The following is a 21,761-nucleotide window of genomic DNA, read 5'->3' on the forward strand; positions in this document are numbered from 1 at the left end:
AATGTTATACATATGTCATTTAAGTGCAATTCAAATGACCAAAATGTAACACAAGTGGGTTATTTACAGAACATATAGGGTGCGACCTATTCTACTGATAATTCTCAAGGATATTATCTTGTCAGGTTGTCAGTCAATGAGCAGCATAGATTTAGGACATACCAGATAAAAGAAATGAATGCATTAGAATTAAAGTAAAACATTTTCAAAACGATTCGGCCTGAATGTATCGGAATACAATGTACATGCTACTAAAATATATAAATTACACTATGATGACATTTTTAATTATGCGTTGTATACAAGGTAAGCGTTTATAAAATAAGTATGTAATACGAAAGCAACAATTGGATCAATCTACGTGATTTTAAGTACATATGAGAAACTTAAACATATCAACACAAAGGGTTGGCATCAATCATCTTCACCCGGATGTTCCATCAATCATGATCAAATAGTTTACATTATACTGCAGAAACGAACACATAATATCCCATTTCAGGCCCCTGCCTGCAAGGAACAACACGAGGATAGGAATTACATGGATACAATGGGTCAAATTGAAATAGATTGCTCATATCTTATAGATAAACTTTTGCTTGGGCCAAACACACTTAAATGAAGCAGATGTCATGTTAGGTAATTACAAAAAGAAATGATGATTTATATGGAATAGGCGAACAGTGTAAATATATACTATTTCCTCTCTCGTAATTAAAAAAAAAAAAAACTGTTGAAAAGAAATCGTGTACCAAAAATTGTTCCCTAACATTTATTCATGTTTATATAATTCCAACCTCCTATGTCTGTAAAGTCCGCCATTTTGTATCAAATGTTGCTGCATGAACTAGATCACTTGTGCGTTTGAAAGAGTACGCATGCAAAATATGCTCAGCCATATTAGAGCCACTAAAATTATCACAAATAACTATACAAATATTTATATAAGTGATATCTAACAGGTATGCTCAGATCCGACAGTGCGTGAATTAGACCGGGAGCTAGAAGGGTCCACCGTGTACTCCTCCTCCCCATCCCAAACTTCCGAACCAATCTTTTTCTAAAGCCGATGATGCCCTGATTACGAAAATAAATGTTAACATTACGTAAGTAGGGACGAACATCCGGTTATGATGCCATCAAGTTTGCCGCCATAGTGAAATTTACCCAAAGTGTTAAAAAACCATATACTTGTTATTTGCCGAGCAAATTTAATAAAAGAGGTATCAAAATGACCGCAATAGAATAACAAACAGATCTGTTTACAAAACAAAATACTATAAATAGCTTAATTTCAACAAAAATGAATTTATGTCGATTTTGCTGTCAAAATCACAATTTTTCTCAAAATAATTGTCGTACTTTTTATCAAATCTTTTCCAGAAAGCAAATAAACTTAATTATGATTCAGAAATGTTTTATTCATACTATTGAGCTGAATGACGACACGCTGTTTTGTTCATATACCAATTCTGTGTGTCTAAATATCTCACAAACACAGAGTTCATGTCATTCGAGGGTACATATTGTCGATCCAGATCACTGTCTGTGCTTTCACTGCACTTTGTAAGCTACACTGATCTAACACATCTGTCAGCTGGTATATAGTTTCTGAATCCACATCGTTGTCAGACTCTAGTGGTAGGCCAGCGATGTTGATGAGTTCCTGTGGCAGAATATTTCCATTGTACCACAGTGGCTCCAGCTTTCAATCCTTGACCTTCCATCCATGGTCACCCGTCACATCTGGGATATCTGTTTCGGTAATGTGGGCCCTCTTCCAGATTCCAACCTGATAGTTGACACGTCTTACGTGCTGCTCCAAACTTCTTCTGCATGGTGGAAGTGATCCCAGGTCCACATTCTTTGAAGGGTGGGGGTTTGGTCTTCTTTGGCACACAACTCCTGTATGCAGATGTATCGCAGCTCATTAACCTTGTACACTCTAGCACGACCTTATATGGCAAACGTGAATTCCTCCATTTCATCAACGAGGTCTTCGATTATGTCCCAAGTTTCCCCCAACCTGCAGAGTACAGCAGCAAACTTTGGAGTTTTCTGAAGAGTTTTCAGTAGCTTGATCTTTCCTATTCCTTTGAATGCGCTGGTAGTGTCTCATGTGGCGTATGCATGGAGACACATGGGTGCTGTGCAGTGGTTCTGTGTATAGCCCTCTGCGAGTTCGGTGATGCTTATCAGTTGATCGCATTTCCAGTGTCAAATAGAATCACTACATTTGACAATGTGAGGGCGTAGTGCTGAAGGATGTAGAAAACACCACTGTCTGGACTTTTGATCCGAATGTACTTGTATCCCATGTCCTTTTCACACATGCATTACAGAACTAATCTGAAATCAGTTTCCTCTTGGGATGAACTGTGTTCTTTAAAATATTACAAGATGCAACTTATAAATCATCTCTTGATTTTTTCTGCATAATTTAGTTTAATCAAATTTATTTTTTCATTATAAACCACCATCAATTTCGTTATATAAAATGTGCTTTTTGGCTTGAAAACCTCTATAAATACATTCGTGTTTAATAAATTATCTTGACAGGATTGACAATGGCGATAGCGCGAATTTCAGCTTGCCTATGAACAATTTATTACTACGATATTGTTTGTTCAGGTGTGATATTCAGGTGCTAGATATATATAATGAATTGTTTTATTAAAAGTTTCGGGAAACCTATTGGCCGAGAACAGATTTGTAAACGCGGATACAATACTTAGACAATCATAAACAAGCAAAAATAACAACACGAATTATCGAAAAAGTTCTAAATCTTCCATCTTTCAAGTCATACGGCCATGACAATTTAATTAGACGTATGTGTAATACCACTGAATAAGTGGAATAATAATAAAGAATCTCGTTCTTTGTGACCTTATATGACTGCCCCGTAGTGAAGAAAGTATTGTCTGCTTTACACGGAAAATTATTTGCCTATTTTTATCTATTTTACACTAACATTAGGTATACGGATTATATGATAAATATAATCTTACACATCGATGAAATCCCTTAAATAACCTGAGATGTCACTGAAGGCTCGTTACGTTTTAAATAAGTTAACCCTTTGATTGAATTCCATATTACATCAGCACTCATGTAATATAGTCCTTTTCGAAGGTACATGAAAGTATTACGGTCATTAATCATATTTCATTATCTTCTTTTCTATATGTGCATAGCCTATACTGAAACGTAATAGATTTTCGCTCTCTTAACAGTTCTACTTCTATTTAATGTCATTCTTTTGCCATTATTTTGAAACGTTCACAGTTCAATAGTCTTCAATCAATGATTCATCATAAAGGTCGCCCTTTTTCTCGTGGTTATCCTACCTCTAGCAATGTCAGCTCCCCAGCAAAAGGTTGTAGACGCAGATATGAACAGTATTTGTAAGTTCATGATTAATAATTTGTATAATTTTTTTTCTTGTCTCCCCAGGTCTTGTTTTTATTTTTATTTTATTTTTTTTTGCGTTAGCCTTTTTTGTTCTCTTAATGTAGAAACTATGTCATATGTATCATTGTATTTTCAATTTGAAATCGTTATAATGAGATATACTTCATGACACTAGTACTTCAAAATGACCTGTCACATTCGTTCGAAAAGATATACCGTCCAAGAGTATTGATTAAGTATTGTTTCAAGAAACTGAAAATAAATAGAGGTCACATCGTTATAAAGGAATTGGATTTAAATGTATTACTTTTAAATTCATCAGCGCAATCCTATAGCTAAAATACTGTTATTGTGTTTCTCAGGAAGCCAGAAAAAGGACTGTTGTGTACTCCAGTGCACTCATCTTGCTAATATACTTTATATATATATAGTATCAATGCTTCAATATTTTTATTTCTACATATACTGATAAACTATGTAATCATTCAGTTGAGCGTTGTGTATGCTATAGTTATGTTCTTGAAAAAAAAACACTACCCTATTTATTGGTTTGAATGAATTACCCGATACCTAGTGCAACTACAGGTATGTGATTAAATTTAAACATTACGTGCAGTGTACGACAACCTGAGTTTCATGCATAACAAACTCTGACTGCAATAACCGCAATAGCTAGAATCAATAGGATACCGATACCTGAGTTAGGTAAGATAATAAAAAATGGGTTTGCTCCATTGTGAAGTTCACTAATAAATTGTCCGGCTGATAGAAACGCTATATCCGCCTTGAGATTGGGCATATATTGTAATGTTCCTTGCAGTTGAGCAAATTTCTTATATTTAAACACCATAGGCATTTTTTTTAATTCCAAAGATTTATCGAATCGATGAAGACATCGCGTCATCGATGATATTTTTACTTACTCTCTTGCTTATTGTATTCTTTTATCGAGCACAGAATATTTTGAAACGTTTACTTGTTTAAAGAAATAAACATATTAATCAATTTTTTTCTTGAAAATTGAAATTTTCTCTACCAATATGAACTAGCTGCTAATCAGAAACTAATGTTTACATTATTTTGCAGCTATATCATATCAAATCTTCAAAGTAGTTACACAAATTTAAATATGTAAAGATATCAAGAATTTCAGCAACGCTCCTGGTAAACTGGCTTGAATAAACGTGTAAAGAAGTATTGATATTATTTCACTTGAGGATAACCATTCCAAAAAGACACATCCACACCCACATGCGCACCTAAATAACAAATCCAAAACACACACACAAAATCTACAACTTTTTTTGTAGTTGAACACATGAAATTATACCGTAATTTAGGATTTCGTTTTTTTTATTAGGATGACAAATTGTTCATATTCGTCTAAGGTTTATAGCACCTTTCTTTTAAGCAGAGGAACCTGGTGTAGGTGTCGGAATATGGAAAAAGTGGACGAGTTCTTGTAGCCTGTGAACGAAATAACGGACATATTATTAGGCATAATTTAGCCCTAAACTGACAACATCAACATATGCGGTTGTTTAATGGGTTGATACATTTATCTAAACTTTCAATGACTTTCTATTGTATTACCTAGGAAAATGAAATATGCCTAGTCAAAAATAGTAGCTGCTATTGACTCCCTAGCGACCAGGCTTGATACTTGGATTAAGATGACCACAAACAACTTTAAAAGGAGAAGAAAGCGAAAAAAAACCCAATTTAAACTGATAGATTAACCGTTTTACCATTTTAGCCATCGATATTCCGACCAATGCATTAATATAGCAAATCAATTCCATTAAAACAGAAGAAACTTTGGCTGAGATCAAGGAATCTTTACCAAATGAAACAGATCAGCTAAAGCCTTAGACAAACGTATAAGAGTTTCTCCAATTAAAAATCAATGATAAAACATCTGCTGGTTGGACATTATAAGGACAGTGTCTATACTACGATCAAATCATAACACAGTGTAATGACACTGTAGTATTGTTATATTTTCGAGGATATCATTTCGCTGTTTCTTAAGGACGGAACAAATATTTGAACTATAATAACCTCCTTGGCATGTATATTTCTAGCCAAAATTTGACAAAAGGAAAATTAACAATATTTTGAAATTTTGATCTCAAATGTCCGTTCGAAGAAAGCAAATACATTTTGGGATTGTAAAATCTAACTGAATACTTACGAATGACAGGCAAGAGGACAAGCATTGTGAGAAATGGTGTTAACAGATCCAGTAGAGAATTGTGTGTCAACAAGCGTGTTACATTCCTTCTCACATTCTGCCTCCCTCTCGTTGGAACCGAGCTGTTGTACTAAATCTGTGACCAGCAGTTTGAGCTCGTTAGCGTGGAAAATGTTAACTGAAACATATGAGGATAAGATTACATTTTGTTTTACAAAATTATAAGGAATAATAACGACATTTCAACAGAATCTTAATTGAAAATCTCGTCCGATAGAAATGGGTTAAGATATGAATAAAAAAAAACGATTTCCTCGCAGACATGTGAAAATTAAATAAGAAAAAGACCAGATAGTTTTAAAGAGAAAGCGTCTTCAACTTCATCGACGACACATGCTGTTCTAACCTTTGTCAATCAAACAAAGTATTGTTATGTTCCAAAATTAAGCTCTGAAGAATATCATATTATATCAGGAAAAGAGAACCTACTCATCAATTTTTCATGATGTTTCATAAGCATACGATACAAAAGAAAAATATCATGGATAAATTGTCGATCGTTGTCGTCAATCATTGGCTTCAGCTGTGTCTTGCTAATTGAAAGCGCTATACAATGTTGTTAGAACATCACATTCCAGTAAGGAACATACAAGTTTTGAATTTGAAGCAATTGGGATACAATCATCGATTGTTTTGTTTATAACGTTATCACAACTTTAAATACGCGAGTATAGTATATGGTTAACAGTGTCATTGATGTAAATGCTACTATTTGGTATACATCGAATAAGATCTAATTAACTAAGTTAACACTTAACTTACGGATGCTGTTCAGGAATGGGTTAGGTTTAGGTGTCGACATTGCCAAAGGCAGGATCACCACGAGTAACAGTGCTAATTTCATGATGATACTCGGCTGAAAAGCAAAATACGAACTGTCGGAAAATAAAAGTGTTGTAAATAATAAAGGAACATGGTAAAATACATCAAGTTTTCTTGCGGCGTACAAAGGTGTTTGTCGAAAAGAGTAAAAGTGTGAACTAGAATCTTAGTAACATCAAACATATGTTACAATGACTATGGAGTCTGAGTAGTCAAATAAGTCAACATTTAAAATCAACAAATAAATGGTAGTTGTGTCAATTATACAGATGATAAACTGTATCGGCAAATCTGTCAGTGATTAACCGTTAGAAATTTTTAAAGATAAAGTATATGAGACACAAAAATACGTGAACAGCTTCAGCAAAGCAAGATGTTTGTTATTTTGTAGTTTAAACACCAGTTAAAAGACTACAAATAAGATCTGACGCTGCACCAACTATAACGTTTATATACGTAAGATGAAAATCATGCACTCTGCGGAACGCAGTAAACACAACAAATTGGTATGTTTAAAAAACAAACGAATTTCTATCGTACGGAACAAAACCATTATTTAAAATGTCTATTTCTTTTAGCAATAAAGTTCTAAAGCAGTATTTTTTTTACAAAAATAAGAAGCTGAAGATACCCTAAAACCAACGAAATACAAAATCTAGTAAAACAGAACGAAATTTGACTTAACTCAAATTATTTAAAACCAATAGGAATGAAACTAACAGGAAACACAGAAGATAAATGTCGACAGGAAATGCTATTTTCTAAAGAAATTAATTGTAATTTTGAACATTTTGAAAATAATGTTAATGATAATGAAATACTTTGTCAAAGAAATTCATTTTGACCAGATATATCGGTAAGAAAGAGCATTATATTCCATATAATCAATGCATAAGGAACTTACCAAAGTGGTCGGTAGTTGAGGACAGGGACGATCGATGGGCGGTAAGCTGTTTATATAGAAATAAATATGTGTCTTTTCTGCTGTCTTAGATTGCTAAATAAATCCATGTGAAATGTCATCTGTACAGAATGTCATACGATTACGCAATCTGTTTTAATTTTTAATTTTCTTATCATGATCAGGCTTTTTTTGTTAGGTGTCTACAACATTTTCGAAAGAAATCAGACTGAGCGAATAGAAAATACTGAAAAATGTGAGATAAAAATATGATTAAAACAGCATTGAATCGACTACCTAATCAATTAGAGGAACATGGTTAATAATTAAAATAGTTTTTTTGAAAATATTATTGAAATACTTGTTTATCGACAGTTTATGGATTTGTGGAAGGGTGGGGGTGTGGGGTATGTGGGGGAGGGGACTGTCGGAAGGATAGGCCAAGCCACTCTCGCACTATCGAATCTGAGCATACCTGTTAAATATCACTTATATCAATATTTTGATATCTTGCTTTTTCATTTGTGTTAATCTTAGAGGTTCTGATTATGGCTGAGCATATTTTGCATGCGTATATTAACTATGATCTAAATTATCTATGACAGTTAAATGAGAAATGCAGTTTTGTGAATAAAACAAAAATAGCCCATACATTTTCTGGAATAACGTCCAAATTTGTTTGCACTATCGACTCTTTCAAACACATAAGTGATCTAGTGAATGCAGTAGTATTTTAAACAAAATGACGAACTTTACAGACATAGGATGTTTGAATAATATAAACACAAATAAATGTTAGGAAACATTTTTTGGTGCACGATTTATATTTTCAACAGTTTTATATATTAAAAAATTACGTGAGAGCAAGTAATATATATTTACACAGTTCGCCTATTATATATAAATCATCATTTCTTTTTGCAATTACCTTGTTTGACTCTAGCGAAAGTGTATCAATAAGATATTATCAATCTATTTCAATTTGACCCGTTGTATCCATGCAATTAATATAATCTTGTTGCTCCTTGCAGGCAGGGGCCTGAAATGGGATATTATGTGTTCGTTTCTGCAGTATAATGTAAACTATTTGATCATGATTAATGGAACATCCGGGTGAAGATGACCGATGCCGACCCTTTGTGTTGATATGTTAAAGTTTCTCATGTGTACTTAAAATCACGTAGATTGATCCAATTGTTAAATTCCTATTACATGCTTATTTGATAAACGCTTACCTTGTATACAACACATAATTAAAAATGTTATCAAGGTGTAATTTATATATTTTAGTAGCATGTACATTGTATTCCGATACATTCAGGCCGAATCGTATTGAAAATGTTTTACTTTAATTCTAATGCATTCATTTCTTTTATCTGGTATGTCCTAAAACTATGCTGCTCATTGACTGACAATCTGACCAGATAATATCCTTGAGAATTATCAGTAGAATAGGTCGCAATCTAGAGGTTCTGTAAAAAAAACATTCTGGTCATTTCAATTTCACTTAAATGACATACGTATAACATTACATAATCGGGACTGAATTCCGTGTTTCTAATTATTCGAATAGAACGTAATTTTATCAGAATCGACATCTTCATTTGATAGTAGGAATGGCGAGTTTGATGTAAAACAATGTCTGTCATATTTCAAAGTATAATCCAAACATCAACTAGTTTGACTGCTGTGTATTATTGACTAAACAATGTGGATTTTGTATCCAAATGCAGAACCATATGAGCTAATCAATCCGTATAATAAGGTCGCACTCAACAGCAGGTCGGAGTTCGGTGTTTCCAGATTAACTATATGGCGGTTAATTTTACGCCTCAACGACGATGACAAATGGAGATCCGGAGTAATTTTGAGAAATCTAGATCGGACGGCAAATAATATCACTGATAGCGGAAAACGTCAAATCCACCCAAAAAATATGTGCGAAATAGACTGCGAGAGTCAACATTTCTATAGTTATTATTTTACATGATTCGTTGATGATGAGTTCGTTGTTTCGATTTCACGATTAGTTCATTATACCTAAATACATTTTGATGATTTTTGTTGACCTTCCACAGACGGCATACATAGTGTTAAAACAGGGCTACTCTACGCCGATTCCTTATCCAAATCAGTAGCATGTGTGTCCACCCCTACCTACAGCCGCTGCTCTTACTCTCCCATCAATGTGTTTATTGACGTTTGAGGGATACCATTCCACTCCTGAATAAGGGGCTGAGTGAGTTGAGCGATGTTATAAGAGACGTTGACGTACTTACGAACGCTCCTGTCCAGCTCGTCCCACAAATGCTCGACTGGGGACAAATCTGGACGTGTATGGTAGACAATTAAGAACAGGGACGTTGTTTTGAGCCAGAAAGTCACGACAAACCCTAGTGAAATATGGCATAGCTTTGTCCTGCTGCAACGTAAGATGTATAAGAGGAAAGACGTGTGGTCTCAGGACTTGATCCCGATATGTTACTGCTCTAAGTTTGTCATGTATAAACACGTGAGATGTTTTCAAGCTTTGAGATATTCCCCTGCTAATACCATAACATACTATCCCCGAATATGTCGCTTTCCGTCACGCAAGCTTCAGAATATCGCTCGCAACGACGTCGATAGGCACGTTGTCGTCTATCTGACTTGTAAAGCGAACCTCGTCAGAGTGAACAGCATGCGTCTCAAATGGGCCAAAGGAGACCGAATAGGTGGATGTGCAAGCGGCCACTGCATTCAACGTTAGCGTCGCCTCTGTGGAAGTGGCACCCCAACGTGAGGACGTCGTGGCATTGCCATACTGGCCAGCAATGAGTGCCATCTCCATGGCCCACGGAAATCGGGAACGTATGTTTAGGGACGTATGCATCTATCTTGACGTCGCGTAGTAACGCTCCTGGTACAGTAACACAATCTCCTTTTGGCTCTGAGACGTCCAACTGGGGTATTGGTGCTTCATATACACCAAATTGGTGGGCTACTTTACGTTCTTAACCCCCCTGCTTTACCAGAGCTATGTTTCAAACCTCTATCGACTTCACTCATTCGTGGCATTTCGCTCTACGATCTATTAAAAAGAAATGGTGTGTAGCTGATATGTATTGTTCATGATACACGCTTTCTTGCAAAATCTGCTTAAAGCAGCTTCGAGAGTGGTCACGGTTGGCTGAATTGTAACAATTTCACAATGCACGGGGGTAGCTCTGTGTCAAATTTAATTAAATTTCTTCCATGCCACAGTTATATTACAAAAACCGAACTTGCGTTTCTTTTTTCTGCTAGTATATACATATATATGTACTGTCTAACCTGAATGCTGTATGTGATAAGTAAGTTCGAATGATAAAGAAAGGATTTAGACATAGAGCTAATGTTGGAAGAACACTTGAAATGTAGCTCATGACGTGAAGTATGGGCCTGTAAATGCGAGCTGTAATTCAGAAGGTGGTGTTATAAATTAACTACTCGTAATTGTTCTTCTTGTATTTCAGTCTACTTTGTTTGTCTTTGTTTGTGCCCTTGCTGTCCCTACTATTTTTGTTTATTTTTTTCTCACCGGTCCGATTAACAACCATAATGGACCCTATTATTGTGTATAAAACAACGAAGTTGATCACAAAAAACTACTCGTAGTTGTTCGTCTTGTATTTCCATCTACTTGATAAGAATTAAAAAGCCATAATGCTAGTTCATAAATAAGTGGTGTAAGTAGGTAAACAGTATACTTGTGGCAGTAAACAGAGTATTATTCCATGATCATACAGCTTGTGGTTTCACGACACTAGTTTTATTGGACACCATTTTTGTATTTTATCGTCCCTTTGACATATGCCGTTTCATTTTGACGATTCCTCTATAAAATGGATTTCTGTTCCCCATTCATCCACACTGCTTTACAGGCCACTTGACTGGTAAGTTCTGCATGTATGTTAGAACATTTAATCTGAAGTTAGTGTACCTTAGTACTTCAGTTTGTACTTTGTTCCACATTATTTTTTCTCAAAGTTATCTCCTTGTATGGAATCTTTTTGGGTTATGCTTCTTTCGTTTTCAAGAGTAAAGTATTTCCTTGGTACAACATGATAATAAACACATTGCTTTGCTTGCTTATTTTGTTTATAGCTACGATCTTACAGCTGATAATAATTATGTGAAAGTTTTACAGTTGTCATCGTGATCTCATTGATAAATATCCTATTTCTTTATGCGATATGCAGCTGGATGTGTTTGATGCTTGTTAATTTTTTTTGTTGGTTCCATTGTTGTATTTCTTGCTGTCATTTGCGAAAATTGACATTACTTACTTGGATTCATCAAGGTTTATATAGTGGAGTCGTCAATGAAACAAAAAACGTTTACGGAGCACATGGTGTTATTGTCCGTGAAATGTTTTCAGAAGTCTCCGTGTTAATCTTCATATACTTCATATTCTTTAGGTATTTTCTTGGATTTTCTATTCAGCAAGAACATGTTCATGTTCGAACAAAAAACTTTAAACGTTATGGATATAATTAATGTACCTTTGTATTTAATTTTGTAATATTCAACACCACATATGTGTGCACCTTGTGTTCTTTTTTATGCGAATTGCATGTTTTAGTACCTCGTCCGTTCCACTGTATAACTTTAATAATATCATGTTTATCTGGAAACTTGTTCACTTATATTTTGTCTACCAATCTGAGAAGGAATCAGTGGACTATTTACCGTAAAATGAGTTTATCAAGCGCGATTAATAAACCGTCATCTCCAGTCTTTTTTCTACATGATTGACAGAAATTAAATTAGATTATAACTAATAATTTGAATTATTTTCGCATTAATGAGAATTTTCAATCATAACTATCCTCCATGTTGCAATATACATGTACCTTTCTGCTCGAAAATTCTCCCTTAATATCTTTGTATTTAATAAATATGACAGACTTGACAATGATGAATTTCTGCTTGCCCATGAAGAGATTATCTTAGTTGATCATTGTTTTAGGTGACATGTGATAATTGGGTGCTTGGTTTTATTAAGAGGTTCGGGAAACCTATTGGCCAAGAACTGTTTTTGTAAACGTGGATGCAATAATTATACAATCCTTTACAAGTAGAAATAACAACATGAATAAAGTAACATCGAACAGGTCGGGAATCTTTCATATTTCTTTGTGACCTCATGTGATTGTCCAGTAGTGAAGAAAGTATTTTCCGCTTCGAAATAAGTCTGCCTAAAAGGGAAAGTTAATTTTTTTACCTTACATCATTTCCGGAAGGTACATAAATGTTTTAGGGCTATTAATCACATTTGATTATCTGCTCTTGTATTACAATATGTGCATAGTCTATACTGGAATGCAATACTTTTTCGCTGTGTTAACAGTTATACTTTTAAAGTCCTTCTTTTGCCACAATTTTGAAACGCTTTTACTTTTTTTCTCACAGCTCAATTGTCTTCAATCAACGATTCATCATGAAGTTGGCTATTTTTCTCGTGGTTATCCTATCTCTGGCAATGTCAGCTCCCCAGAAAAAGTCATTAAACCCATTTCTGAACAGTTTTTGTAAGCTCATAATTATATACTTTATATAAATGCTTTATTTTTCTTGCCTCCCCAGTTCTTAGTTGACTCTTTTTGTGTTAGCCTTCATGATTTGTCCTCTTAATGGAGAAACTATACCATATGTATTATTGTATTTTCAACTTTAAATCACAATAATGAAATAAACTTCATAACACTTGCTCTATCGAGAAGAGATTCCGTCCAAAAGTATTGATTAACAATTGTTACAAGAAACTAAAAAAAAAAAAAAAGAAAAACAAAGAGGACAAATCGTTATAAAGGAATTGGATTTAAATGTATTACTATTAAATGAATCAGTGCACTCCTCTTGCTAAAATTATGTTTTTGGGTTTCTCAGGAAGCCGGGAAACGGACTGGAGTGTGTAATATTTCACTCCTCTTGCTATTACACTATATGGTATCAATGCTTCAATATTTAAACTTCTACATATTCTGATAAAATATGATATCTTTGAGTAGAGCGTTGTGTGTGCCATAGCTTTTGTTCTTGAGAGAAACACTACCGTTATTGGTTTGAATGACATACAACTGGCCTTAAGTTAAAACAAAGTCATTTCTTTCTGAAGGACATGCATATATATGTGCAATAATCACCATACATTTTGTCCTCTCTTCTAGTGAACATTTTCCAAGTCAACGAGCTCAAACTCCTGGTCACAGATTTAGTAAAACAGCTCAGTTCCGACGAGAGGGAGGCAGAATGTGAGACGGAATGTAACACGCTTGTTGACACACAATTATCTACTGGATCTATCAACACCATTTCTCACACCGCTTGTCCTGTTGCCTATCATTCTTAAGTCTTCAGTAAGATGTTACAATCTCAAAACGTAAATTTGCTTTCTTCTAAGGAACACCAAGGATACCAAAAGTTATCTATTGTCCCCTTGTAAACTTGATATCAATGACCTAAATGTAACAAACTTAAAGACACAGTTCACCGCTGGAGTAGTGGATACCCTTTCTGATCTTATATTGTAACTTTATATCAATATATGATTATTTATTGATAATTCTGTAAATTTTGGTGATTGTCAATTGTACATTAAACAACATTAAACTGTATTTGTCTCATAAAGGATGTAACTGTCATTTTGCTCTTGAGCGTTTTCAAACAAAACAATTGATGAATAACTTATGATCGAGACTTATTATGAAACAGAAGGCAACTTTTAAAGAAGTTAGGAACTCCAAGTCATTCAAATCATTAATATCTCTTATCTTATGACATTCTTTTTACCGTTTTACAGGTTACAGGAGTTAGTCCACCATTTTAAAATTTCTGTACCTTCGACAAGTTCACCAGTTCTCTAAAGGAACTTTGTTTGCAAACCTGAACCGTAACGGAATGATTAAGTAAATAAACAGATAATGTTAACGGAGTTTCCATTTTGTCATTTATATTTGTGCGTTGTACAACATTAAGTGATATAACAAAATATTGATCAACAAACAATGATTGCATTCATTGTTCATTGTTCATTTCATTGTGAAAACCATTGGAATTGTAACTTTATGTTAGTTGCCAAATGCACATATAGTCATTTAAAGTATAACTTTGTGCCAACAAAACTTATGATTCAGCCATCCGTGAAATATGTACTTTATGCGAATGTAATAAATACTGAGAGGAATACGAAACACATTTTCAACATTTAGATTTAATAATGTAATAGTCACAACAAGACCGCCTTAGACCAAACTCAGGGTACCCCAATGTACACAAAACACAAAGCGGAAATAACAGTAGTTGCCAAGCCGATCCCTGATATCGTATGATTTCAAAGAGGAATGTTAATCCATTCTTTGGTAAGTGCGTTGGTCTATTTGCGGAGGTTATATAAGGTGTCGGCTGAATTCCCAAGTCTTCTCTCTAATCCATCCCACAGATGGTTGATTGGAGACAGGTCCGGACTACATGAGGCCTATCAACAGGTCGATATTCTGGGTTGCAGAAAACTCGAATGGTGCTTAATAAAGACCGGTACAACATGCGGATCTCATTTTGCTGTATTGTTTTAAAACAATAATCTAATGGGCCTAATCAACCCTTGTATCCGACAGCAAATGCAGGCAGAACTGGTATGAAGTTACTGCAAATACGCAGAAAGAAGAAAACACTTGAAGACCCCAGAAATAATAAAACAAAGATACAAATAAAAAGCCCATTCAACATGAACCAAGAATCAGACAAGGAAGAGCCAAGAGCATTAAATTGTTTCGTCCTTCAATGACTCTTCTCTTTGTGTGCCTCGTTTTCCCTACAAGGTTCTGTCATCATCATGGGGTATTTTAACGCTCGCCTCTGTGGTCATCGCATACCAAACTTTCAAAATTATCGAGGTCTCCGTCTACAACGATGTTTAGAACGATATCAGTTGAGTGCTCTGACTACTTCCTCCGTTTGCTCTTTACCATTATATGCCTATGTACACTCTGATGACGGCATTTCATCTCTTATTGATCATGTGATAATCGATTCATCCAAAATTGACCTCATATCAAACTGTTATATCGATGACCAACCTTACTTGGACGTCTCCAATCACAGACCAATCTTCTGTGATATTCTTTTTCCAACCGCATCGTCCGTAAAATCTCCCCAGCTTGAACGCAATATTTTCAAGTGGCCTTCCGATGGCACTTTTTCAGGTACTGAAGTCTATCGCGATAACCTTCATCAGTTTATAACGCAGTCCAACCTCATTAGTTACACAATATTTCATACATCAACATTTAGACGGACTTTTTGACTAAAGGTATTCAGGACATATCCCTATCGTCTCTCCAAAAGAGAAAGTTTAAGAAATTCTTGAAACCCTATTGGAAAGGAGAGCTGAAAGAGTTACATCGCGATATGTGGCAGTCGAGATGTATTTGGGACGAAGGTCGTCCTCGTGATCCTAACGCTCACTCCGTTTGCTTATACAAGGACGCGAAACATAAGTTCCGGCATAAACAACGCCAGTTATCAGAGAACCATATTATTATATGGACTTCCACATCAAAGTAGCGGCGGATATATATGTCTTTGTACATTATTTAATGCTTTCAGAAGGTTTGATTATGTACCTGTGTCACTAAAACATGGCTTGATTTGCACGTTATATATAGGTCATAATAAGCCAAGAATAACCCAAATAGCTACAGAGCGATTTCTCTCCTACCCGTTATTCTAAAAGTGTATGAAAAAACTACTCTTGATAAGATTAGAATCTATAAACCTTTTTCATGTAAATTCATTACAGCATGTTTTCAAAAACAAGCTAGTATCTCTATGACTTCATATATGGTGCAAGAAACAATCGCGTACGCTTCTGAACATGATAGAAAATTGTTCACTTGTTATTAGACGCGTCTAAAGCCTTTGATTGTGTCTGGCTCGACGGTCTGTTTTTTAAACTATCACGTTTGGCTTTTGACAGATAAATTGTTAGTATGATTATGTCATTACACAAGGATATGTATAGTGTTGTTATGTATCAAAATCTTGTGTCTAAAGTGTTCGAGATAAGCCAGGGAACACGTCAGGACAGTATTGTCTACCCTTGGCTCTACTCTATTTATATCAACAATTTCCTGACTGATCTAACTAGTTCTGTATACTCGCTAGCTATATCTGATGTAAATGTCAAGTGACCTTCGCAAGCAGATGATATCTGTCTTCTTTCACTTACCAAACACAAATAAGATATGCTTATAGCTACAAGTATAGCTGTAAATGGAGATTTAAATATAATGCCTCCAAATCAGTAGTTATTTGTCCTCAACGAAAGTAGTAATGTTCGCTCACAATCGTATCGTACTTGGTATCTAGGTGACAATGTTGTTCATGAAAGCACAAATGTTAAACACGTAAGTATTAATTTGAATAAATTTAAATCAGGTTGGCCTGACTGGAGTCCATATATATTTGTCTGTTGTACTACCTAGAGGTATGTTTGGTTGTGATGTCTGGAACTCTCTCGCCTAGATTCAGTCAATTTATGTGCAAAGTAAATGCAAAATTTCCCACTTCGTACTAGGTCTGATGTAGCATTGGGAATGTTAGATTTGTCTTCTATACATCTTTATGTAGAGCAATATAAGCTTCGTTTTTTTTCTAGGCTTTGCGTAATATCAAAACAACTTGTACTTCAAAGCAACACTTTTTGTTGCGTTTACACCAAAGACATCTTTGGAGTAAATAACGCTAAGAAAGGTTTCATCAACATTTGGGATGCTCTACACAAATACAACTTCCGAGATCTCCTACTTGATTTTCTAAATTCTTGGAAATTTTCATCCAAGATACTTGTTTACTGGTTTTGTGGGCAAATATCCAGTGAATGTGTAGGTATCATATGACCAGGCGGACAGAGATGTCAAGACAGCGGCTCTGTGGGGTGCTCCCAGTGAGGACATGTATTAATCATTTTATGACGATCCATATTTGTTTATATGTTTTATTAAAAATTGTCTCATGTTTTCTGAAAAGGCCTACAATATGACTTTTCAGTAAAGGCCATCTCATATCTAATGTTTGATGTGTTCTACTAGAAATTTCCATTATTGATGGATTTGTAATTAACATTCAATGTTCAATATCTATATACATATATTCTAGCACCTTTTTCTTCAATTTTCACCTACATTTAGCATAATCATCATTGTAATTACAATTACAATTTTTTGGAGGAAATAAAGAAATGATGACGATGATGGTAGAACATCTTTGTATTCTGAATAGTGCAACTACATGTATGTGCGTGAATAAACACCTAAATAACAAACCCAAAACACAAAATACAAAACTATGTTTCGTGTAGTTGAACACATAAGATGATACTGTAACTTAGGATTTAGTTTTTATTAGGATGACAAATGTTTTATATTCGTCTCAGGTTTCTAGGACCCCAATTTTAAGCAGAAGAAGCTGGTTGAGATGTCGGAATATGGAAAAAGTGAATGAGTTCCTGTAGCCTGTGAACGAAATAACGGACATATTATTAAGCATAATTTAGCCCTAAACTGACAACATAAACATATGCGGTTGTTCAATGGGTTGATACATTTATCTAAACTTTCAATGTCTTTCTATTGTATTACCTAGGAAAATGCAATATGCCTAGTCAATGTTAGCTGCTATTGACTCCCTAGCGACCAGGCTTGATGCTTGTATTAAGATGACCAAAATTTCTTTAAAAGGAAAAGAGAGCTTAAGACATTGCTAATTGTATAACAACACAGATACTGATAGATAAACTATTTTATTGTTTTAGCTATCGTTAAACATCGCAATCAATTCTGTTGAAACTGAAGAGACTGAGACTGGATCCAATGACTCTTTAACCAATGAAACAGATCAGCTAAAGCCTTAGACAAACGTATAGGAGTTTCTCCAATTAAAAATCAATTATAAAACATCTGCTGGTTGGACATTATAAGGACAGAGTTTATACTGCGATAAGATCATAACACATCAGTGTAATGACGCTGCAGTATTGTTATATTTTCGAGGGTATCATTTTGCTGTTTCTTAAGGACGGAAGACGTATTTGAACTTATAATTGATGAAGAAAACACAAATCCCTATCATAACCTCCTTGACATGTATATTTCTACAAGCTTCATTAACATAGCCAAAATTCGACAAAATGGAAAATTAACAATATTTTGAAATAGAGATCTCTAATGTCCCTTAGAAGAAAGCAAATACATTTTGGGATTGTAAAATCTACCCGAATACTTACGAATGACAGGCAAGAGGACAAGCAGTGTGAGAAATGGTGTTAACAGATCCAGTAGAGAATTGTGTGTCAACAAGCGTGTTACATTCCTTCTCACATTCTGCCTCCCTCTCGTTGGAACCGAGCTGTTGTACTAAATCTGTGACCAGGAGTTTGAGCTCGTCAGCGTGGAAAATGTTAACTGAAACATATGAGGATAAGATTACATTTTGTTTAATAAAATTATAAGGAATTCCAACGATATTTCAACAGAATCTTAATTGAAAATAGGGTAATATGTGAATAAACAAACCATTTACTCGGAGACAAGTGAAAATAAAATGAGAAAAAGACCAGGTATTTTTGAAGAGAAAGCGTCTTTTACTTCATCGAAGACATCTGCTGTTCTAACCTTTGTCAACCAAACAATACTTTGTTACGTTCCAAAATTAGTATATCAGCAAAAGAGAACCTACTCATCAATTTGTCATGGTGTTTCATAAGCATACGATACAAAAGAAAAATATCATGGATAAATTGTCGATCATTGTCGTCAATCATTGGCTTCAGCTGTGTCTTGATCATTGAAAGCGCATATAATGTTGTTAGAACATCTCATTCCAGTAAGGAACTTACATGTTTTGAATTTGAAGCAATTAGGATACAATCATCCATTGTTTTGTTTATAGTGTTATCAAAACTCTATTTACGCGAGTATAATGTATTGTTAACAGTGTCATTGATGTAAATGCTACTATTTGGTGTACATCGAATAAGGTCTAATTAACTATGTAAAACTCTACTTACGGATGCTGTTCAGGAATGGGTTATCAGATAAAGCTCTTTGGGGTGCCGACATTGCCAAAGGCAAGACAACCACGAGCAAAAGTGCTAATTTCATGATGATACTCGGCTAAATAGCACAAATGCGAACTGTCGGAAAAAGAAAAGTGTTGTAAATAAAACAGGAGCATAGTAAAAATACATCAATTTTTCTTGCGGCGTATAATGGTGTTTGTCAAAGCGAGTAAAAGTGTGATTTAGAATCTTAGCAAGAAACATCAAACATATGTTACAATGCCCATCGAGTCTGAGTAGTCAAATAAATAAACATTGAAAATCAATAAAAAATGGTAGCTTAGTTGCATCAGTTATACAGATGATAAACTGTATCGGCAAACATGTCAGTGATTAACCATTAGAATTTTTACAAATAAAGTTATTGAGATACAAAAAAAGCGTGAACAACTTCAGCAAAGCAAGATGTTTGTTATTGTGTAGTTTAAACACCAGTTTAAAAACTGCAAATAACATTTGAAGCTGCACCAACCATAACGATTATATACCTAAGAGTAAATCATGCACTCTGCGGAATGCAGCAATCACAACAAATTGGTATATTTAACAAACAAGCGAATTTCTATTGTACGGAACAAAACTATTATTCAAAAAGTGTATTTCTTTTATTTCAGCTTTTATTTTTGATTTACGCTGAATAGATCCTAAAACCAACGAAATCCTAAAAATCTAGCAAAGTAAAACAGAACGAAATTTGATTTAACGATCAAATTATTTAAAACCAATGAAACTAAAAGGAAACACAGAAGATAAATGTCGACAGTAAATGGTATTAAAAGAAATTAATTGTAATTTTGAACATTCTGAAAATAATGTTAATGATAATGAAATACTTTGTCAAAGAAATTCATTATGATGAGATATATCGGTAAGAAATAGCATTACATTCCATATAATAAATGCATAAGGAACTTACCAAAGTGGTCGGTAGTTGAGGACTGGGACGATCGATGGGCGGTAAGCTGTTTATATAGAAATAAATACGTGTCTTTTCTGCTGTCTTAGATTGCTAAATAAATCCATGTGAAATGTCATCTGTACAGAATGTCATACGATTGCACAAACAGTTTAAATTCGTTTTTCTTATCATGATCAGGCGTTTTCTATGTCAGGTGTCTACAACATTCTCGGAAGAAATCAGACTGATCTCATAGAAAAATACTAAAAAATATGAGATTATGAAATAGTCGCTTAACATTTTGACGCATACCTGACATATGTTATATGTTACATTATCAAGATAAGATTAAAAAACAAAAAACAAAAAACAAAAAAAAAAAAAAAACGTCCAAACCCAATATATTTCTGGAAGAAAATTATGACAATTATTTTGTGAAAATGTTAAATTTTGACATCAACAAATTCATTTTTGTTGAAAATTAATCTTTTCATAGTAGTTTGTTTTGTTAACAGATATGTTTGTTATTCTATTGCGGTCGTTTTGATACCTCATTTGTTAAATTTGATCGAAAAATAAGAATTTTTTTATTTTTTTTTCACATTTTGGGTTAATTTTACTATGGCGGCAATCTTGATGACGTCATAACTGAAAGTTCGTCCCAACTTACACAATGTTAACAATTATTATCGACTTCAGAAAAATGTTGGTTCGGAAGTTTAGTGGGTGGGGGAGGTGTACGGCGGACCCTTCTAACTCCCGGCCTAGATATAAAATACGAAAGAAAGTGTTCACGAATATTTCATATTATAAACTATATCAGCAGAGGTATTTGTATACGAAAGAAGCATAACCCAAAACGGATTCAATACATATAACGTTGAGAAAAAATAATGTGGAACAAATACAAACTGAAGTACTATAGTAAACTAACTTCAAATTAAAAGTTCTTATATACACGCAGTACTTACCAGTCATGTGGCCTGTAAAGCAGTGTGGTGCATGGGGAACAGAAACCTATTTTAAAGAGGAATCGTCAAAATGAAACGGCTTATGCCCAAGGGACGATAAAATACAAAAATGGTGTGCAATGAAAGTATTGTCTTGGAACCACAAGCTGTATGATCAAGGAATAATACTCTGTTTACTGCCACAAGTATACTGTTTACCTACTTACACAACTTATTTATGAACTAGCATTATGGCTTTTTAATTTTTATCAAGTAGATGGAAATACAAGACGAACAACTACGAGTAGTTTTTTGTGATCAACTTCGTTGTTTTATACACAACAATAGGGTCCATTATGGTTGTTAGGCGGAGTGGTGAGGAA

General features: G+C 34.4%; 2 protein-coding genes across 2 annotated transcripts; both read right to left on the reverse strand.

The window, feature by feature from the left end:
* Positions 1–4,820: 4,820 nt before the first annotated feature.
* Positions 4,821–6,512, reverse strand: LOC132546600 (uncharacterized). The gene is made up of 3 exons (XM_060210324.1): positions 6,431–6,512; positions 5,609–5,786; positions 4,821–4,881 (listed from the first exon to the last, which is right to left on the reverse strand). Exons 1-3 carry the CDS (start codon positions 6,510–6,512, stop codon positions 4,821–4,823), a joined length of 321 nt encoding a protein of 106 aa, XP_060066307.1.
* An 11,353-nt stretch (positions 6,513–17,865) lies between these two features.
* LOC132546598 (uncharacterized) lies at positions 17,866–19,573 on the reverse strand. The gene is made up of 3 exons (XM_060210322.1): positions 19,480–19,573; positions 18,697–18,874; positions 17,866–17,926 (listed from the first exon to the last, which is right to left on the reverse strand). Exons 1-3 carry the CDS (start codon positions 19,571–19,573, stop codon positions 17,866–17,868), a joined length of 333 nt encoding a protein of 110 aa, XP_060066305.1.
* Between the last annotated feature and the right edge of the window lie 2,188 nt (positions 19,574–21,761).

This window comes from Ylistrum balloti, unplaced genomic scaffold (genome assembly GCF_031769215.1).
Source record: "Ylistrum balloti isolate Yb309-2 unplaced genomic scaffold, AGI_CSIRO_Ybal_v1 Utg369898, whole genome shotgun sequence".
NCBI lineage: Eukaryota > Metazoa > Mollusca > Bivalvia > Pectinida > Pectinidae > Ylistrum > Ylistrum balloti.